General features: G+C 40.7%; 1 protein-coding gene across 1 annotated transcript in view; it reads right to left on the reverse strand.

Annotated features, from left to right (window-relative positions):
- Positions 1–3,611: 3,611 nt before the first annotated feature.
- The window catches only part of LOC309550552 (uncharacterized protein), a gene marked incomplete at its 5' end in the record, with an annotated part of 102,246 nt that continues 83,270 nt past the window's right edge, over positions 3,612–22,587 (reverse strand). Inside the window, 6 exons of the mRNA XM_082250904.1 lie at positions 3,612–3,824; positions 5,219–5,399; positions 5,551–5,645; positions 6,217–6,343; positions 7,038–7,246; positions 12,050–12,219. Of these exons, the coding sequence (XP_082107030.1) occupies positions 3,685–3,824; positions 5,219–5,399; positions 5,551–5,645; positions 6,217–6,343; positions 7,038–7,246; positions 12,050–12,219 (922 nt within the window). The 3' untranslated portion in view covers positions 3,612–3,684. The remainder of the gene's footprint in view (positions 3,825–5,218; positions 5,400–5,550; positions 5,646–6,216; positions 6,344–7,037; positions 7,247–12,049; positions 12,220–22,587) is intronic.

Here is a 22,587-nt window from a genome sequence, read left to right on the forward strand (position 1 = left end):
TAGGCAATAACTGTGCCAAATACCTTTGGTTCAGCTGACCTCCCGCTGCTCTCCCCCTCTTCTCCCAGCTGTCAGTGGGGGATCTCAGACCCTCCCTCTGCAGAGCTCAGAGCGTGGAAGAGAGCTCCGGCGGGTCACGGAAGCGCCGAGCAGCGCTGTAGCGAAGGTATTTGGCACAATTAAAATACAGAAACACACAGTGGATTCTAGGATTTTACAAACACTCGGCTCACACTGGGGATTCCTGACAGGCAGGGAGGGGGAGGACAGCACATTACATGACAAGGCCTACCCCAAAAATAAGCCCTACTGTGTCTTTTGGTGTCAAAATGAATATGAGACCCAGTCTTATTTTCGGGGAAACACAGTAGTATTGAAAAAAAATCTCTTCTCTTTGAGATCAAAGGTACCAAACGTTGTCAGCATTGCTTCCCCTCCCCCCGTGCATATTTAATTTGAATAACTTTTTTTTTTTTCTTGAAAACAAGAAAGAAACAAAAACAAATTTAATCACTGCATGTGTGAAGTGAAAAACATGTACATGGGGGATCAAAAGTTTGGGCACCCCAGGTAAAAACTTTTATTAATGTGCATAAAGAAGCCAAGGAAAGATGGACAAATCTCCAAAAGGCATCAAATTACAGATTAGACATTCTTATAATAGGTCAACAAAAGTAAGATTTTATTTCCATCATTGACACTTTCAAAATGACAGAAAACAAAAAAATGGCGTCTGCAAAAGTTTGGGCACCCTGCATAATTTATAGCATGCACTGCCCCCTTTACAAGGCTGAGACCTGCCAGTGTCATGGATTGTTCTCAATCATCGTCTGGGAAGATCAGGTGATGTCAATCTCAAAGGTTTTAAATGCCCAGACTCATCTGACCTTGCCTCAACAATCAGCACCATGGGATCTTCTAAGCAGTTGTCTAGAATACTGAAACTGAAAATAGTTGACGCTCACAAAGCTGGAGAAGGCTATAAGAAGATAGCAAAGCGTTTTCAGATGTCAATATCCTCCAATCGGAATGTAATTAAGAAATGGCAGTCATCAGGAACAGTGGAAGTTAAAGCAAGATCTGGAAGACCAAGAAAAATAGCAGACAGAACAGCTCGCAGGATTGTGAGAAAAACAATTCAAAACCCAAGTTTGACTGCACGATCCCTCCAGAAAGATCTGGCAGACACTGGAGTTGTGGTACACTATTCCACTATAAGAGATACTTGTACAAATATGGTCTTCATGGAAGAGTCATCAGAAGAAACCCTCTTCTACGTCCTCACCACAAAAATCAGCGTTTGAACTTTGCAAATGAACATATAGACAAGCCTGGTGCATTTTGGAAACAAGTTCTGTGGACCGATGAGGTTAAAATTTAACTTTTTGGCTGGAATGAGCAAAGGTACATTTGGAGAAGAAGGGGCACAGAATTTAATGAAAAGAACCTCTGTCCAACTGTTAAGCATGGGGGTGGATCAATCATGCTTTGGGGTTGTATTGCAGCCAGTGGCACAGGGAACATCTCATGAGTAGAAGAAAAAATGGATTCAATAAAATTTCAGAAAATTTTGGATGGTAACTTGATGTCATCTGTGAAAAAGCTGAAGTTAAAGAGAGGATGGCTTCTACAAATGGATAATGATCCTAAACACACCTCGAAATCCATGGGGGATTACAGCAAGAGGCGTAAACTGAAGGTTTTGCCATGGCCTTCACAATCTCCTGACCTCAACATAATTGAAAATCTATGGATAGACCTTAAAAGAGCAGTGCGTGACAGACAGCCCAGAAATCTACAAGAACTGGAAGACTTTTGTAAGGAAGAATGGGCAAAGATACCTCAAATAAGAATTGAAAGACTCTTGGCTGGCTACACAAAGCACTTACAAGCTGTGTTACTTGCCAAAGGGGGCAGTACAAGATATTAACTCTGTAGGGTGCCCAAACTTTTTCAGACGCCATTTTTTTGTTTTCTGTTATTTTGAAAGTGTAAATGATGGAAATAAAATCTAACTTTTGTTAACATATTATAAGAATGTCAAATCGTTTACATATTATAAGAATGTCTAATCTGTAATTTGATGCCTTTTGGAGATTTTTCCATCTTTCCTTGGCTTCTTTATGCACATTAATACAAATTTTTACCTGGGGTGCCCAAACTTTCGATCCCCACTGTATACAGGTGTAATGAATTGCAACTATTATGACATATAAAATTACTGTAACAGTAGAAATGTTTTGGAAACATAAGCCCAGTCTTGAGATGTAATGTACTTGTGTGTCCGTAAACAAATATTTATATGTCACAGCCAGTAAGACCTAGTTTACACTTGTGGCCAGGGAGTGGTAAATGCAGTCGGTTATTCTGTGTTTTTACCAGCCCCCTTAGCCGCTTAACAACTGCCCGCCGCAGTTATACTGCGGCAGGCAGCTGCTCCTGGGCGAACTGACGTAGCTATACGTCGGTCACACTCAGGCAGGTAGGAGCCGAGCGCGCGCTGCCGCCGCTGCACTTCAGTTGTAATCACAGCTGACCGTTTTTCTCCCTGAAATGATCACAGAGCTCCTGTGATCCTGCTATATAGGAACACAGGTCTCTGTGGTGATTTCACAAGCCACGCCCCCCCCATAGTTAGCAACACTCCCCCAGGTACACATTTAACCACAGTGTTAACCCCTTCCCTGCCAGTGTCATTATTACAGTAACAGTGCATATTTTTAGCACTAATTACTGTAGTAATGTCACTGGTCCCCCCAAAAGTGTCAAAAATGTCAGTCAGGGGTCCAATTCATCCGCTGCAAAAAATCGCAGATCGCCGCCATTACCAGTAGTAAGTAGTTTTACCGAAAATATGTAGCAGAAAACAAATTGGCCTAAAATGTTAAAACATTTTGATTTTTAATTTTTTTATTTGGGAATGTTATATAGCAGAATGTGAAAAATATTGTTTTTTCTTTCAGAATTGTCTCTCTTAAAAATAAAAATCGCACAGGTGATCAAATACCACCAAACGAAAGCTCTGTTTGTGGGAAAAAAGGACGTCAATTTTATTTGGATACAGCGTCGCACGACCGCACAATTGTCCGTTAAAGTAACGCAGTGCCGAATCGCAAAATATGGCCTGGTCAGGAAGGGGGTAAATCCTTCCGCTCTTAAAGTGGTTAACCTAAGATGCCAGCACTTTGCTTTGCAGCAAATATAATACCACAGGTCCTGTTTGGCAGGTAGTAATGCCAACAAACGCAACCCATTCAAGTGAATGGGACCACTCTGCATCCCTGCAATGGCATGTAATGCACACGGTTGTGGCGCGGTGCTGCGGCCTTTGAGGGGTTAAAGGAGGCATCCTAGAGGTGACTTATTTCCTCTAAGCCACCTGTCAAATGCCTCTGACGAGTGATCCACTGTGGATCACTTTTCAGAGGAGTGGTAATGACAGTGTAAAGAAACCCTTGCTTCTGTGTTGAAGTGGAGGTCAGCGGGAGGAGCCACTGAGCGTAGTTCTAGTTATGCTAGTAGTGTTAGTTATTTAGCAGACTTTGGTGTGCATTTCCCCATCAATGGAGCAGAGTTTCTTGGTACAAACAGCTGGAGAGATAAGTGTGTAATAGCCCCTTTGCAGGTACAGTTTTTAATCCTAATTTTAATTTAGAGATAGAATCACTTTACAATTTCAGCACTTCATTCTATCATGCTTGCTTCTTCATCATTGATGTCCCAGAGGAACTTGAGAGGTAGACCCTTCATCTTTTCCTTATAAACAAAGTCAAACTTTTCACTTTGTGCCACAGTCATTCTGTTTTTCCAGTCTCCAACAGTGCCTGATGAAGATCAATGGGAGAGGTTTATACAGGTGGCAATGAGCAACGCAAACCACATTTAGGAAAACACCATATATTAAACAAGAAAGCCACGAGTTCTATGTTGTACACCTTGAGCTAGTTACATGTTGGTGGGTTCTGCTCAAACATAATTCATGGAAGAGGGTAATGATTTGCATGTGCCTACAGGACAGCACCATAGTTCATAATGTACACTTTTTCCTTTGTCTTCATATGCTTATGACTAGCTTTACTCACAATTATTTAGTGGAACTCAGACAGTGGGACATGCAGGCATGATACAACCACCCAGAGACATGTCTGCTGGTTGGTTGTCTAATAAATGTACAGAATGACATTGGAAATGTCATTTTCTACTTGTAAAGAACTCTGCAGTAAGATACTAAGTCAGGTTTTACCCATCCTCTGCAATAAAATATCATATTTCGTGAGATACGCCCTAAAGGTTTATTACTTCTAAAGGGATGCAGAGACTGCAAGTTTTCTCATCAGAACACTAATAGTGCATCAGCTGATTATAATGAACCATTCACTCCTATTCAAAATGACTCGGGGAAAAACATGGTGAAGCAAACAGCCATTTCTTCAGAACAGAAAGTGGTAGGCATCTGCCTCAAGGTTTGTTAAAATCCTTACAACATACATTAATCAGCCAGAGAGCATTCAAAAGTGGAGTTACTCTTTAAAGTGGAAGTTCTGTCAAAATCTAACTAAGGCTAAACCTACTCCCACCCCTATTTTAAGACAATTCTATCACCCTATGAAAGAAAAGATGCTTTTACATACCTATTCGGAAGTTGGTCTGGTCCCATCACATGATTTCTCGAGCAGTAGCTTCGGTGAAGAGGAAAGATCGCCAACAACGGCTGCAAATGCCTGTGCGGTAACCTCACCCATAGGCCTACTATGGGGCATCCGTTGTCGCCTGTCCCTTCTCTACACTGAAGCAGGCACTGGAACCGGATCATGTGACTGGACCAAGATTTTGATAAAACTTCCACTTTAAATGTGATAGTGTTTCATTGGGGTGAATCTACTAAAAACAAATAGGAAGTTAACTTTGCAAGATGACTTTCGCTTTGCAAGGGAGTTTTCCCCAGAGCTTAGTAAATGAGGTGAAGCTCTGCTAACTTTCATCATCCAATTATCAAAACAAGCAAAGATTTTTTTTTATTTTTCCTTGCACTTCATCACAAAATATCTAAGCTCTAGAACGAATTCTCTTGTAAAGTAAACTACCTATTTGCCTTTAGTAAATCAATCCCATTTTATCTGATAAGCTGACTTACTATACCAGATACCCTGCAGGGAAAACCCCTTTCAACACACCACTAACTATTATCTGTTAACTGAAATAACTAACAAAATTTTACCTTTGCGAACAAAGTCTCCTTTTTCAAAGTCCAAGACATCCTTTTGCATAAATTGATAATTAGCAAGAGGATCTTGTTTCATTGTGCTGAAAGATGATTTCTCCACCACTGTATCTACTGCTTGGTCATCAAGTTTGATATCCACAAAGTTGCATATTTTCATTACAGCTGATCTAAGATCCTAAAGCAAATCAACTATTGTAAAACACATTCAGAATAAAAATACAATGTACAGTATATTTAAATTGGTAATGGTGGCATAATCTCTTCTTTTTATCTGTAAAAGCACAAATCCACCAGTTATCAAATAGCAGCAATTAGGTAGTACTTGCTTTTTTCATCTCCTCATAAGTCATAAAAAGAATATTGTAGTCCTCTTTGTGGGTGTACCAGCCTCTAAGATGATCAAACCATGACCCGCCAATCACTGTAAAATAAAGGAATGTTCCCAAGATTATATATTTATTAAAGAAACAAATCGAAATGTGATGGCATGTGCAATCTATAATTTGAAACTCTTGTTTTGGATAGCTTATGCTGGGTTCACATCACAGGAGTCTGTGACCATCTCTCAATGGAGCCAGTTCACACATCTCCCTGGTGGCTGTGGAGCGGATTGCACAGGGGTCCTGTGCGTCTTTGGCTCCAGTTTAGGTCCGAATTCAGGCAAAAATTGGGTCCTGATTCCTCCCTGAAACTGAGCACAGGGATGCACCGGACCCCTGCTGTGAGCCATATCCGATTTAGGTGTGAACCCAGCCTTAGGGAAGGTTAAAACCTCAGATTTTTATTGCTTTCTGTATTTTTATTAGAGACTCTGACCAGAGTGGAAAAAAATGTGCCAGAGGTTAAAATTCTTCCCATGCTATCTAACATTAGAAAAACAAAAAAAAACGTTTTATGCAGTTAGTGTAACTATAAAAAAAATATACAGTTAGTGAAAATATGTTATCAGTGGGTACTTTATTCAGTAAAAACAATATTTATTTGTGAATCACCTCTCCCAGACATGAACAGGTCCAAGAAGGTTTCCCACTGTAACTTGATGTGTAACTGGGTATATAATTTATGGAAGTGATAAAATGACACCAAGACATCTTTTGGATTTCTGCTCACATAGATAATCTGTAAAGATAAAAAAACGAAATATATATATATATATATATATATATATTATTATTATGTATTCTACATAAATTACAACATTAAAATAACACCCATTTGGTGAGGTGCTTGGCTGGAAAACATCGCTAGTCTGTAATTTGCGGGTGAAATGGATGGTTTATCTGGTTTCGGCAAAGTTACAATTGGGCCTCCAAGGACTTTGGGGAAGGAGGCTGAGAGTGGCAAACGAATATACAGTTGCTGCAAGTGCGGGTGAAGTGGAGGAGAGGAGGTGGTGATAAGAAGTGATTACACGATCATATTCTTTTGATACAATTAACAGCCAAACATCAACAAGTGGAAAGAGCGGAGAAAGAAGTATATATTATCAAAGCCTGTTTTGTACATACAGCTGGTGAGTGGGGCACATAGGAGGGGAGCACACCACTTTGAATTCACATAGCAGCAAGACTCACCTAAAGTTAAAGGACTTTTTTCATGTTTATGGACTATTTGTTTGATTTAATACTGCCCTAAGCACTTTTATTATTACCGCTTTTTAACACCTTTATCACGTTATCTTTAGCACTTTACTTAATGTTTATTTTGTATCACATGTTATGAATGTTTTGCTCATTGTTTGAATGCACCTTATTAGTGTAGATGTAGTTACTACTACACATTATAAAATTAAATTAACATCCATTTTGCTTACTTTTGCTCTCTTGAAACTGAGATCTTTTGGCATAAGATAGTAAGGCAGGTGTGATGTGAAGAGGCGAGGAGATTTTCGGCTATTAAAGTCAACGTTGTTTATATTATATTCGATCCATGGAACTCTGGTAACGTTGTCAATATTTTCTGATCCATTCCTATGTCCTTCATGAAAGATCAGACTTAGAACTTGCTGTGTCCATATTGTACCTGCAAATAACATTTAAGTCGTTTTTACATTTTTTATGCCTACAGCAAAAGCTGTAAACCACAAAACATTCATGATTACTAAAATGCCTTTTAAAATTGTTTATATTAATAGCTCTTACATTTCTGAAATTTTCATTATACGCCATGGCTCTATAATATCCCATTTAGCCAATGCAAAAGAATTGTGCAACTGTACGAAAAACAAAATTTTCGAGGAGCAAGCCAAGATAGAAAAGCCAAAATACCAAAGTTTTGAAGGACGCAATATTTTTTGAGACTGATAACAGGAAAACTAATTTTTAAAAAAATGACAGGACTAAAATTACAGAACTCCGATTCTTCTCCCTCTGCTTTCTTCTTTCTCTTGTTCTTCCTCTAGTTTTTCTCCCTCTGCTGTCATCTTCCGCGGCATTAAGGGGCGGTGATGTCACAAGGAACGGGGTCTCCGGATAACATCACCAGATGGCCACGCCCCATGGCTATATAAGAAATAGCATGTGCTGAAGCTAACACAACTGTTTTTATTTATTTTGACACTTTTTTTGGGTGAATGAATAGGGGTACAGTGTACCCCATACTCATTCACATAGGGGGGAGGACAGGGATCTGGGGGCCCCCCCTGTGTGTGCTCAGATAAGAGCCTGGTATGGTCTTGGGGGGGCCCACGATGTTCATTTTTAAAAATGTTGGCATGGGGTTCCCTCTCAAGATTCTTACCAGATTCAAAGGGCCTAATATGGTCATGGGGGGACTCCACACTGTTTTTTTTTACATGTTGGCGTGGGATTCCCCTTCAAGATCCTCAGATTACAAGTCACATGCCACAAGTTGGACCAGTTAGGATGCTAATCCGACTTTGATCCATCTTTAATGATATTGAATGGGCTGAAAACGGACCAAAGTCTGAACAAAGTAGTGCAGGAACCTTTTTCAAAGTCAGACCAGTTAGGACAGCTCTATAGGGAACCATTGATTTATGATGATATTATAAAGTGGTGCCGCGCTCCCGAATGCTAATGTGCTAGTATCCCTTTAAATCTGTTTGCATAGCAATTTTCAGAATCAGCATATCATATCAAACCATATATACCATAAAGAAAACAAACAATGCATCAGTCCATAAAGTGTCATTTGGTATGAATTTGCTTGCATATGCTCAACAGTTCATAAAAAAACAGGCTTGTGCTCACATATCCAAACGACTGCTTCCTTTATTAGTGTTCACCACTATGTGCTCCAATCATCCACATGCATTAGTGATAATCACCTCATCTGATGTGCCATCACCTAGTCATAATCCCCTCATCTGATGTGCCCTCACCTGGGGGATAAATCCAACCAATGGTCTATATGCACTTTTGTCCCTCTCTGGGGATCTGTTTTATACTGTTTCACTCCTTTGGTGGCAATCTTGAATTTAGAATCCTTCTTCTCTTACACTTATCTCCATACGCCCAAATCATAAAGAGAGAAAGCTGGACTTAGTGCTTTATCTTTTAAAACAACCACTTTATTAAACACTAAATATAAAAACACTCACATTTTCCTGGTGCTTAGATTGCACCAAACCGTAAAAAAGCATTCAGTCCTCACAGTGCGGGTATTAGACAATCAAACTGTATTTCCACGGTATGCTCACAATGCACGCCTCAGTGTGATGACAGATTGGCCCCTCCCCTACGTGTTACACCACAGGGTCACGTGGCTTCTTCAGGGGGATATCCCTTTGTTCTTCTTTTCTTCAATCTCCTGTACTTGCTGTAAGTGAACAAAGCATTCCCAGGGACAGCCACGTACCAGTAGGCTGGGCATGCTTAGCTTATAGGAACTGGGACTGCTATAGGCGACTCTACACTAAGATATTTTCCCTGACCACTCATATAGAGGTGACCATTACAGTGCATTGGCTTTGACACAATTGGTTAATTTGTGTGATACACAAAATACAATGGGGTTGATTTACTAAAACAGAAGAGTGCAAAGTCTGGGGCAGCTGTGCATGGTAGCTAATCAGCTTCTAAATTTAGCTTGTTCAATAAAGCTTTAACAAAAAAACCTGAAATCTGATTGGTTTCTATGCAAAGTCTTCAAAAGAGTCACTGTGCCTTTTAAAAAATACCTTGGGGTATTTTGCTTTTTTTTTGGGGGGGGGGGGTATTTCCACTGTCTTTGTGCTCCAGGGCCTCCAAATATGCAATAGGTAGTCCGAAAATTCAATGTAATATTTGGTCCTAGAAAGCCTGAAGGTGCTCCTTGGATTTGAGGTCCTTATGTGCGGCTAGGCTTGGAAAAAGTCTCATGCATGTGGTATCGCTAACACTCGGGAGTAGCAGAATGTGTTTTGGGGTGTATTTCCAAGGATGCCTATGATGTGTGTTAGAAATATATTTTTAATTCACAACTTTGTGTAAAAAATATAATTTCATTTTCTTGCCTGTATTTTGCAAAAACGCGTGGCAAAAAAAAAAAAAGACATTTTTAAAAGACTCACTATGCCTTTCAGAAAATACCTTGTAGTATTTGCTTTCATAATTGAGGTCATTTTGTAGATTTCTCCACTGTCCTGGTACTCCAGGGCCTCCAGAAATGTGATAGGTATTCAGGAAATTAGATGTGTAATTTATGCCACTGGAACGCCCGAAGGGGCTCCTTGGATTGTGGGCCCCTTTGTGCATCTAGGCTACTCAGGAGGCATAACATAATATGTTTTGGGGTGTAATTGTAAGTATGCCCATGTTGTGTGTGAGAAATAACCTTTTTTTAAAAAACAAACCCACGTTTATTTTCTAATTTTTCAAAAAAACTGTGTCAAAAATTACAACTTCAAAAAAACTCATCATGCTTCTTACTAAACACCCCAGAATGTCTACTTTCCAAAAAGGGGTAATTTAGGGGGTATTTGTACTGTCCTGGCATTTTAGAGCCTCAAAAAATGAGATAGGCTGTCAGTATATCAGGATTGATCAATTTTCAAAAATATAATATATTCCATAGTTTGTAGACTTTATAACGTTCACACAGACTAAATAACATACACTGATTTGGGTTATTTTAATCAAAAAAATGTAGCAGAATATATGTTGGCCTAATGTATAAAGAAAGATTATTTATTTGCAAAATTTTAAAACAGAAACTATGAAAAATATGTTTTTGGTTTTTTTTTTTTTTTCAAAAATTTCCTTTTATACTTTTTGCTATATAAATGAAAAAACTAAACTCAGTGGTGAATAAATACCACCAAAAGAAAGCCCTATCTGTCTCAAAAAATGATTAAAAAGGAATTTCGGTACAGTCTTGCATGAGTATTTGTCATTCAAAGTATGACAGAGTTGAAAGCTGAAAAATGGCCAGGACTGGAAGGGGATGAATGTGTCGACTTGATGTGCGTAATTTATCCAATGTTAATCTGACTATAATAGAATGAATAGATTAAAGAGAAAGTAAACTTCCATACATGCCTTTTACCTATAAGTAAGCCTATAATAATTCATACTAATAGGTAGTGTAAATATTTCCTAAATGTGCACTGTATAGGAGATATTTACTCTACATGCAGTCAGTGACATCACTGGCGCATGCGCTCTAAAGGAACAGCCACCCTGTGCCGTGAACGGCGGCTCCCGTGCGCATACGTGGGAGTCTGCGAACCCAGAAGCAAGACGGGTGAAAATGAGAGCCTCTGCAGCACTGACATCGCAGCACTGTAAGAGCTTCATTTGAAGGTAAGATTCACATTCCATACTAGCACGTTATGACTTTACCTTGCAGGAAAGAAACGTCCAGAGGCATACAACCACTTTAAACAATGCTAAGACGATGTGGATTCACAAATTTGGTGCTCTCTTTACTGATGGCATGAATGAATGCACTGAGTTCATTCCAGCCGTCATATTTATACACTCGCTTTCTGTCTTCTTTTTTTCATTTTTCTTAATTATTCTGTAGCTATAAAGTATTCATACAGATTTACCACTAGAGGGCAACTGTTCTTTAAATATTCAATGTTTTTGTTCCATTAATTTTCCACAATTTAATAAACATTAGATAATACTGCTAGCCAGTCTTTTTTATTTTTTTTTATTTTATTTTTTTTAAGTAATTGCCATATTATGTCTAATATGTTTATTTCCTATGATAGTCAGTTCCATTTTTTGTCCATAATGTGCAATTTTCCTGTTTGAGATATTTCAGAAAAATACCTTGTTATGGCCGCTAGATGGAGCTGACGATCATAGGAAGTAAATATATTGGATTAAAAATGCGACAATTATATGCATGAAGGCTCTGCGAATGTTTGAGCTATTTGAACAGAGAATATTGGGGACATTACTATGCAGTTTATATTACAGTTTTTTACTTTCCTTTATTTTTTTATTGTTGTTTTTTGTTTCAGCCTGCACCAGCTTTCCTGCCTCTCCCTTGGGCACATCCTCCTACTAAGAAACAGCAAATATGTCACTGCACATGTGCTGTAAGTACTTCTTGTCTATGGAGCGCACCTCTGTTTTGATACAAAATGCACACTGTCTGACATTCAGCCCATCGCTGCTCACAGTCGCAGCGCTGCCCTCCATCCTAAACATGGCCATATGGGACTTCAGTAAATCTGACTATCTGATTTATCAATTTGATTTGATGGCTTTTTGTCATTATTAGCATCAAAAACCTAACAGCGGATCTAGCCTTTCCCTACTTTATAAAAAATGTAGCGGTTTCAACTCTTCCCCACTCTATCCACCTAATAATTAATGTTGCATTAAGTGCTACTTAGTCATTGATGATAAGAATAATAATAATAATTACCTGACTTAGGATATGTAACTAAAAACACATCGCTCTCTCTAATTTCCATGTGTTCCAATGAATCTATGAATTCAGGTGTTGTGAATCCATTATGGAAACAAATGTCCTTATACTGGAATATAAAATAATTCAGTGCCTCTTCCAGACCTTCTTGTGCCATTGTAGGAGATCTATAATTTCAACAATTGCATAAATTAAAAGAAAAAGAACAATATAAATATTCACATACTTCACAATATTAAAGGAGATCTTACCTTTCTGCTCTCTGATCTTACCTCTTCACTCAGTGTAGCACAAATACAAGGGGTCACAAAAGTTTTATTTATATCATTCCTGGATGATTACTGTGCCAAGATGTCCATGTAAAAAAAAAAAAATATTTGACCCAATCTGAACCCTGTACCTTTGCTTTTTCTAATCTTATCTATTTCTGAACAGTAAAACGTGACCGGCTAAATCGGTTGTCATCTTCACAGTAAAACTATTGACAAATTTGCAGTCTTTATTTTCAGTGTTCTAAAGTTTTGATTTAAGACGTTTTTGTATTAATATTATTATTACTATTATACAGGATTTATATAGCGCCAACAGTTTGCGCAGCGCTTTACAATATGAGAGAAGACAATACAGTTACGATACAATTCAATATAGGAGGACTTAGAGGGCTTGTATGTCCTTACAGAGCAAAAGATGTACAATGTGATGGGATTTTAAACTCCTGTTACAGCTATTATCTGGGTTACGTCCTGATGTGTCGTCATTGTCATCGGCAATGACAGCAATTTAGTGAACACCAAAGACACACCCAATGGAATGGGTGCACAGGTCAAGGAAGTTGAGCGCCCAGCAAAGAAGTGAAAGCAGTTTAGAAAGGCATATAGAGGGTTTTTTGGCGAATAAAGGTTGTAGATACACTGTAAAGGTCCATAAAGACATGGATGAGTGAGTTTGGGGTGGAGGAACTTGACTGGCTTGCACAGAGTCCTGACCGATAGAACACCCTTGGGATGAATTTGAACGGAGACTGTGAGCCAGGCCTTCTCGTCCAACATCAGTGCCTAAATATACAAATGCACTTCTGGAAAAATGGTCAAACATTCCCATAGATAAAACAAAAGAGTAGGATCTATAAATGATCACGGAAAACCCACTCATCCGGCGCACAAAATAAAGATAAAATCTCCTTATTAGTTAAAAGCTTAACCATAAAATTGTGTGGTTTGAATCATAAATCATAAAAACAAACCATATATCAGCAGCTGCTATTATAAAACAGAGAATAAACAACGAGGTGTACCTATATTGCTACAATAGCTGAAAGACACACTTGCAGCGCTTATATAGAGAATAGGTCCCTATACATCAACCCAGAGTCTCTTATTGAATCCGTGTGAATATCAATGTGTATATTGTCCATCCATATACTGGGAGGATCAGTAGTCCAAAAGATCAACTTCCATCACTGTGCAGGTACGACCTAAACAGCCTTCACCACACCACCGTGCAAGCCCTATGGTATTAAACTCACCAGAGCCCCCTGAGTACAGGCCAAATGGGTGTCTTTGATTCCAAAGCTCCAAATCCGACTCCGGGTGGGAAATTGATGGACCCCTCTCCTCACTCATAGAACCATGCCAATACGTGTTACATGTAAGTGGATGGAATAATAGCACATAGCGTAATATTGCTAAACCACACGTTTATTCGCACATGAACATAAAACTCTGCAAAAGTTGCACTCACAAACATTCAATGTAAAGAGGCATGTAATGAGGTAAACTTGCGTCAGGTCAGCTTCCACTGATGTTAAACGGTCTCCACTCGGTACCTAAGTAGACAGACCTCCGGGCATGACACCAAACGCTGGAACCTCGTGACCGCGGAACCACGCCCTGACCGGTTTTGTCAACCAATGACTTCTTCCGAGGGCGTGGTCTCACAGTATGGTCACTGGTACATATACTGAGAGGGATGGGCGGCCCTCTTGTTGCGGGATGATGCGGCGCGTCCAGCGTCAACGTCATCACGCTCCCTATCTCGCTGACTGGAGATGTACTTCCGCAAGTTTACCTCATTACATGCCTCTTTACATTGAATGTTTGTGAGTGCAACTTTTGCAGAGTTTTATGTTCATGTGCGAATAAACGTGTGGTTTAGCAATATTACGCTATGTGCTATTATTCCATCCACTTACATGTAACACGTATTGGCATGGTTCTATGAGTGAGGAGAGGGGTCCATCAATTTCCCACCCGGAGTCGGATTTGGAGCTTTGGAATCAAAGACACCCATTTGGCCTGTACTCAGGGGGCTCTGGTGAGTTTAATACCATAGGGCTTGCACGGTGGTGTGGTGAAGGCTGTTTAGGTCGTACCTGCACAGTGATGGAAGTTGATCTTTTGGACTACTGATCCTCCCAGTATATGGATGGACAATATACACATTGATATTCACACGGATTCATTAAGAGACTCTGGGTTGATGTATAGGGACCTATTCTCTATATAAGCGCTGCTAGTGTGTCTTTCAGCTATTGTAGCAATATAGGTACACCTCGTTGTTTATTCTCTGTTTTATAATAGCAGCTGCTGATATACAGTGGGTACGGAAAGTATTCAGACCCCCTTAAATTTTTACTCTTTGTTATATTGCAGCCATTTGCTAAAATCATTTAAGTTCATTCTTCTTCCTCATGAATGTACACATAGCACCCCATACTGACAGAAAAACACAGAATTGTTGACATTGTTGCAGATTTATTAAAAAAGAAAAACTGAAATATCACATGGTCCTAAGTATTCAGACCCTTTGCTCAGTATTTAGTAGAAGCCCCCTTTTGATCTAATACAGCCAGGAGTCTTTTTGGGAAAGATGCAACAAGTCTTTCACACCTGGATTTGGGGATCCTCTGCCATTCCTCCTTGCAGATCTTCTCCAGTTCTGTCAGGTTGGATGGTAAACGTTGGTGGACAGCCATTTTTAGGTCTCTCCAGAGATGCTCAATTGGGTTTAAGTCAGGGCTCTGGCTGGGCCATTCAAGAACAGTCACGGAGTTGTTGTGTAGCCACTCCTTCGTTATTTTAGCTGTGTGCTTAGGGTCATTGTCTTGTTGGAAGGTAAACCTTTGGCCCAGTCTGAGGTCCAGAGCACTCTGGAGAAGGTTTTTGTCCAGGATATCCCTGTACTTGGCCGCATTCATCTTTCCCTCGATTGCAACCAGGCCTCCTGTCCCTGCAGCTGAAAAACACCCCCACAGCATGATGCTGCCACCACCATGCTTCACTGTTGGGACTGTATTGGACAGGTGATGAGCAGTGCCTGGTTTTCTCCACACATACCGCTTAGAATTAAGGCCAAAAAGTTCTATTTTGGTCTCATCAGACCAGAGAATCTTATTTCTCACCATCTTGGAGTCCTTCAGGTGTTTTTTAGCAAACTCCATGCGGGCTTTCATGTGTCTTACACTGAGGAGAGGCTTCCGTCGGGCCACTCTGCCATAAAGCCCCGACTGGTGGAGGGCTGCAGTGATGGTTGACTTTCTACAACTTTCTCCCATCTCCTGACTGCATCTCTGGAGCTCAGCCACAGTGATCTTTGGGTTCTTCTTTACCTCTCTCACCAAGGCTCTTCTCCCCCGATAGCTCAGTTTGGCCGGACGGCCAGCTCTAGGAAGGGTTCTGGTCGTCCCAAACGTCTTCCATTTGAGTATTATGGAGGCCACTGTGCTCTTAGGAACCTTAAGTGCAGTAGAAATCTTTTTGTAACCTTGGCCAGATCTGTGCCTTGCCACAATTCTGTCTCTGAGCTCTTCAGGCAGTTCCTTTGACATCATGATTCTCATTTGCTCTGACATGCATTGTGATCTGGAAGGTCTTATATAGACAGGTGTGTGGCTTTCCTAATCAAGTCCAATCAGTATAATCAAACACAGCTGGACTCAAATGAAGGTGTAGAACCATCTCAAGGATGATCAGAAGAAATGGAAAGCACCTGAGTTAAATATATGAGTGTCACGGCAAAGGGTCTGAATACTTAGGACCATGTGATATTTCAGTTTTTCTTTTTTAATAAATCTGAAACAATGTCAACAATTCTGTGTTTTTCTGTCAGTATGGGGTGCTATGTGTACATTCATGAGGAAGAAGAATGAACTTAAATGATTTTAGCAAATGGCTGAAATACAACAAAGAGTGAAAAATTTAAGGGGGTCTGAATACTTTCCGTACCCACTGTATGGTTTGTTTTTATGATTTATGATTCAAACCACACAATTTTATGGTTAAGCTTTTAACTAATAAGGAGATTTTATCTTTATTTTGTGCGCCAGGTGAGTGGGTTTTCCGTGATCATTTATAGATCCTACTCTTTTGTTTTATAGTTTGTAATTTTAACCTGGCTGCCATGGATGCAATTTCCTTTTTAAAAAATAGAACTCTGAAAATAGATGATATTTTCTCAGAGGAGCCTGTTGATGAACCAGAATTGGATCTCAACACTAATCTCACCATGTTGGGGAACCTGTTAGAAAAACAGGTCTGCACATGGTGGGCTATTTGCACCTTTGACCAATACTTGAAGGATAAGATCACCATGAGAAGTTTGAGGTGGGATGTCACTCCTCAGGATGCCTTAGAGCAGCCGTCACTAAATGGCGGCCCGCGGTCCAGGAGCGGCCCGCACGATGCTTCCGCCCGGACCCGTCAGGCCGCCACTGTAAGTAGTTATTAGTTTGCTGGGACCGCGGGTGTCATTACGTGTGTGCGCCCCGCCCCCTGCTTCTTTCTTCGGCTCCCTCCCAGCCAGCCGCGAGTTGGGGCGAGACGTCACGAGCGGGCCCCGCCCCCTGCTTCTTTCTTCGGCTCCCAGCCAGCCGCGAGTTGGGGCGTGACGTCACGAGCGGGCCCTGCCCCCCTGCTCGTAACTGCGGCTCCTGACTCTCACACTCAGCCTAGAAGCGTGCTCGCCCTGCCTCTCTGATGTTCGCTGCTCCTGGCTCCCGCATTTTCTGCTCCCAAAGGTATGTGGGGCACATTTTTATAAAATGCAGACTGATGGGCATATTTTGTTAAGGGGCACACATTTGTGTCCATTAGAGTGCCCCATAAAATATGCCTATTAGAGTCCCCCCTAGCATAAAATGTGCCCATCAGCGTGCGCCTTATTTTATGTTAAGGGTCACGCTGATGGGCAAATTTTATGTTAAGGGGAACTCTAATGGGCATATTTTATGTTAAGGGGAACTCTAATGGGCATATTTTATGTTAAGGGGAACTCTAATGGGCATATTTTATGTTAAGGGGAACTCTAATGGGCATATTTTATGTTAAGGGGAACTCTAATGGGCATATTTTATGTTAAGGGGAACTCTAATGGGCATATTTTATGTTAAGAGCAACGCTGATGGACACGTTTTGTTTTGCCCATCAGCGTGACCCTTAACATAAAATGTTCCCATTAGAGTGCCCCTTAACATAAAATGTTCCCATTAGTGTGCCCCTTAACATATGGGGCACTCTAATGGGAACATTTTATGTTAAGGGGCACGCTGATGGGCAAAACAAAACGTGTCCATCAGCGTTGCTCTTAACATAAAATATGCCCATTAGAGTTCCCCTTAACATAAAATATGCCCATTAGAGTTCCCCTTAACATAAAATATGCCCATTAGAGTTCCCCTTAACATAAAATATGCCCATCAGAATGCCGCCTAACATAAAATGTGCCCATCAAAGTGCCCCTAACATAAAATGTGCCCATCAGAATGCCCCCTAACATAAAATGTGCCCATCAAAGTGCCCCCTAACATAAAATGTGCCCATCAGCGTTCCCCTTATTTTATGTTAGGGTCACACTGATGGGCATATTTTATGTTAAGGGGCATGCTGATGGGCAAATTTTATGCTAAGGGTCACGCCGATGGGCGCATTTTATGCTAGGAGGCACGCTGATGAGCAAATTTTATGCTAAGGGTCACCCCGATGGGCAAATTTTATGCTAGGGGGCACGCTGATGGGCAAATTTTATGCTAAGGGTCACGCTGATGGGCACGTTTTATGTTAGGGGGCACTCTGATGGGCACATTTTATGTTAAGGGGCACTTTAATGGACATATTTTATGTTAAGAGCAACACTGATGGACACGTTTTGTTTTGCTCATCAGTGTGCCCCCTAACAAAATGTGCCCATCAGAGTGCCCCCTAACATAAAATGTGCCCATCAGCGTGCCCCCTAACATAAAATGTGCCCATCAGAGTGCCCCCTAACATAAAATGTGCCCATCAGCGTGCCCCCTAACATAAAATGTGCCCATCAGAGTGCCCCCTAACATAAAATGTGCCCATCAGCGTGCTCCTTATTTTATGTTAAGGGGCACGCTGATGGACACATTTTATGTTAGGGGGCAATCAAATGGGCATATTTTATGTTAAGAGCAACGCTGATGGACACGTTTTTGTTTTGCCCATCTTTCTGAGTCATAGCTCAGACTTCTGATTCGGACCTCGGCCCAAAGAAAATTTTAGCAACCGGACCTCCTTGAATTTTAATTCATTACCCCTGCCTTAGAGCATGAGGCCTCGACTTCTGAATGGTTGGATTTCTTCAATGGAGTAGGTTTGAAACTCCAGGAATTGGTCCTTAGGAGAAAAAGGCGAAAAATGGCCATATTAGAAAAAAAGATAGCTGATATACAGCTTATATTAGAGCCAAAAAAGGATACTGCACAAGTCAAGAAATTTAACACAGATATAAAAAAGAAACTAGAGAAGGTAGATAAAGATACACATAAGAAAAAGATAAAAAAATATAGGAGAGATACACTGGATTTTCGAAATGGGTTGATATATGCCTGGCAGTATCCTATTTCACCAGCTAATAATGGGGTCCCGTTGATTATAACCCTATGTACACCTCTTCCTTCGGGGTCCAATGTGGGAAGCGGACCTCAGAGTTCTCAACCCAGTGTTAATCAACCTTTGGTTGAGAAGAAAAAGAGGAAGCCAAAGAAGCAACCTCCAAACAACAACGCTGGATATGCACAGTGGCAACAGGTCCCGGTTAGAAATCAGGGGGCTCAGGGAACTCCCTATAGGGGACCTCCTCCGAGACATTTCCCTGTGCATAATAGATTTGAACATCTAGACGGGTATGAGGACCCATCCACTCCACCCCCCCCTTGTCCTTTTTTATGGAGGGGAGGAAGGGGCAGGGGTGGGAGGAGGGGAGGCAGGCCTTGGAGGGGGAGACCCTCGGGCAGGGGACCTCCTCAGCCGGATTACATGAGCCACCAATTCCCAGGGAGAGGTGGCCCATATGTTCATCCAGTCCCCAGAGCAGACCCCATACAAGAAGTTGTCGGGCAGGACGAAAACTCCAAAAAAAGAAGGAGGGTTGTGGACTGACCGGCATCTATAACCTCGCGAATGTACCTTTATCACAAAAAGAGGTAAACATTCTTAATGCAGGCCTCAAATGTGCGAAACATAGACCTTTGAACAAATTTAATGTTTATGTTGACGTTCACAAATACATTCGCAAGACTAATTTGAGACGTTACTTTTTGAACCCAACGAGAACCACGAATAGAAATCCAGTAAGTAATAAAGGACATACTATAGGTGTAAATAGCGGTTTAAAAAAACACTCTTTGTTCAACCCGCCACAGCCATCTAATCAGTGTATAGAGGTCTTTAAAAATTTAGTTTTGAGGGATGTAAATGCATTACAACCCAAAAAAATGGTGAATCCTCGTCATATACAAGATGGTTTAGAGGCATTAGAGAAGAGAAAAGATGTGGTTATCCGCCCAGCGGATAAGGGAGGAGGTGTTGTCATCTTAAAGAAAGAATTTTATCACACACAGTTGTGCGGTCTCTTGTCAGATACTGACACATATGTACAGTTAAAAGGTGACCCAACGCTTGAATACCGTAGGGTACTGAACGATCTTATTACATATGGATTTGATAAGAGAGTTCTATCAGAAAAAGAAAAAAGGTACCTTATGCCTAGTTTCAAACCTTTGCCTACGATTTACACATTACCCAAGATTCACAAGGATGTGTTAAATCCTCCCGCTAGACCTATAGTAAACGGAATTAATTCGGTTACAGCAAGATTAGGAGAATATCTTTACTTCTTCTTACAAAAGAGTGTTATAGATTTGAAATCATATCTAAAGGACACCAAAGATTTTTTGAGGGCACTCAAAGAAATACAGATATCTCCAAATAAGGAAATCTACTTAGTAACGGCTGATGTATCCTCGCTATACACGGTGATACAGCACGAGGATGCTCTGCTTGCCCTAAAATGGGCCCTAAGTAGAAGATCTGACCTCCCAGATGCCCAGAAGAGGTTCCTAAAACATGCACTGGAATTTTGCTTAACGCATAATTATTTCTGGTACAACGGCATATTTTATAACCAGAAACGTGGCGTGGCTATGGGCGCTAAGTTCGCCCCTAGCCTCGCCAATCTGTTTATGGGGGAGTGGAAGGATAGATTTGTTTATGCCCCCCACAAAGACAAGTTAAAAATGTACAGGTACATCGATGATTTGTTTTTTGTGTGGGAGGGTTCAGAATGTGCCCTGAGAGACTTTGCGGATTCTCTGAATGCTAACCGTAACAACATTAAGTTGGAGCCCAACTGGAATCGCTATGCGATACATTTTCTAGATGTGGAGATCATGTTGCGTAACGAGAGGTTAGAGACAAAAGTTTTTTTCAAACCTACCGATCGCAACGGGTATCTCCCAATACAAAGTGGTCACCACTACCAGTGGCTTAAAAATATACCTAAGGGGCAACTCCTAAGAGTCAGGAGAAATTGCACCACAGATCTTGATTTCCATAACCCAATCCCAGGTGATCAAACAGAGATTTCTCGAAAAAGGTTACGATGGTGATCTATTAGAAAATAATATATCTGAAGTGCCTACACTTTCACAAGAGGAATGTCTGGTGGATCGGGTACGAAATCAAGACGGCAAACACGAGTGGAGTTTTTTGACCCAATACAACACCCAGTTTAGAGAAATTGAGAACATTTTTAAAAAACATTGGGGAGTTTTGTGCCTAGACAAGATTTTAGGTAAAGAAATTCCATCTTCACCTACTTTTATTTACAAAAAAGCTCCTACCTTTGGGGACCAAATAGTACAAAAGGTCCTAGATCCCCCCACAAAACCTACTATGTTCTGGGACAACCGTTCCGGTTTTTGTCGCGTGCCGTCACTGTAAAACCTGCAAACAAGTGCAGACCCATTTGCGTGGTTTTACAACATTCTATTCCTCGGCAAATGGGAAGCATTTTGAGATGAAAGATTTGATCACATGCCACACTACACACGTGGTGTATGGCATGGAATGCCCATGTGGTCTCATTTATATAGGCAGGACGAAGAGAACCATGGCGGTGAGGATTTCGGAGCACATAGCGAATATTAAAAAAGGTTATAAAGATCACAACGTGTCCCTCCACTTTAAGCGCCATCACAATTGTGATCCTACCATGTTAAAGTTTTGGGGGATTGAACGTGTTGACCCAGTTTGGAGGGGGTCCAATAGAGTGAAGGAGCTGTCAAAGCGAGAAACTCATTGGATCTTTTTAACCAATGCCCTACATCCAAATGGGTTGAACATAGAACTCGACATAAACTGCTTTATTAGCAATTATTGAGTTCGATATAGTTTGCTTTGAGTGGAATTTTATATATACATATATTGGAATACATTTTATGTGTTTTCTATATATATGTGTAGGTTATTTCCAGTCCTAATTTATAGATATGGAGTAGTGCGATATTTTACCTTGTCTGGAGATATTTACATATCCTTTAATAGATTATTTGCGGATTTTATTAAATAATCTTTGTATTTATGATTTTATGGACATTTTGAGCCTTATGTTAACATTTTATGGCTTTTAATGCTTTTTAGTATAATTCGTATATTTTAATTATTTATGGATGTATAGTGATGTATTTTATATTTATATTATTGTATATGATTGTAATTGCATTTTTACTGTATAGATTACCGAACATTGTAATTATATGATTTGTATTGGTTATACGTGGCATTAAAATAATATCTATGCATGTAGTACCTCTGATGACCCCGTAGTCCATGGTACCCATTCAGCCTGAGCGATCAGTCATTTTGGGGTTAACCCTGGAATGGAGATGGAGGAGGGGAGGTAGTTAGGGCGGAAGCACATCTCCACTTAGGGAGATGGGCAGCGCGATGACATGGACGCCGTAAGGGCAGCGCCATCCCACAACTAGAGGGCCGCCCATCCCTCTCAGAATACGTGCTGCTTAAATATTATTGATGCATATAGCACCTCCGTTGACCCCGTAGTACATGGCACCCATCCAGCCTGAGCGATCGGTGATTTGGGGGTAACCGTGGAACTGTGATGGAGGAGGAGAGGTAGTTAGGGCGGAAGTACATCTCCGGTCAGCGAGATAGGGAGCGTGATGACGTTGACGCTGGACGCAGCGCGTCATCCCGCAACAAGAGGGCCGCCCATCC

Source organism: Pelophylax lessonae (assembly GCF_965119305.1).
Source record: "Pelophylax lessonae genome assembly, chromosome: 3".
NCBI classification, from domain to species: Eukaryota; Metazoa; Chordata; class Amphibia; order Anura; family Ranidae; genus Pelophylax; species Pelophylax lessonae.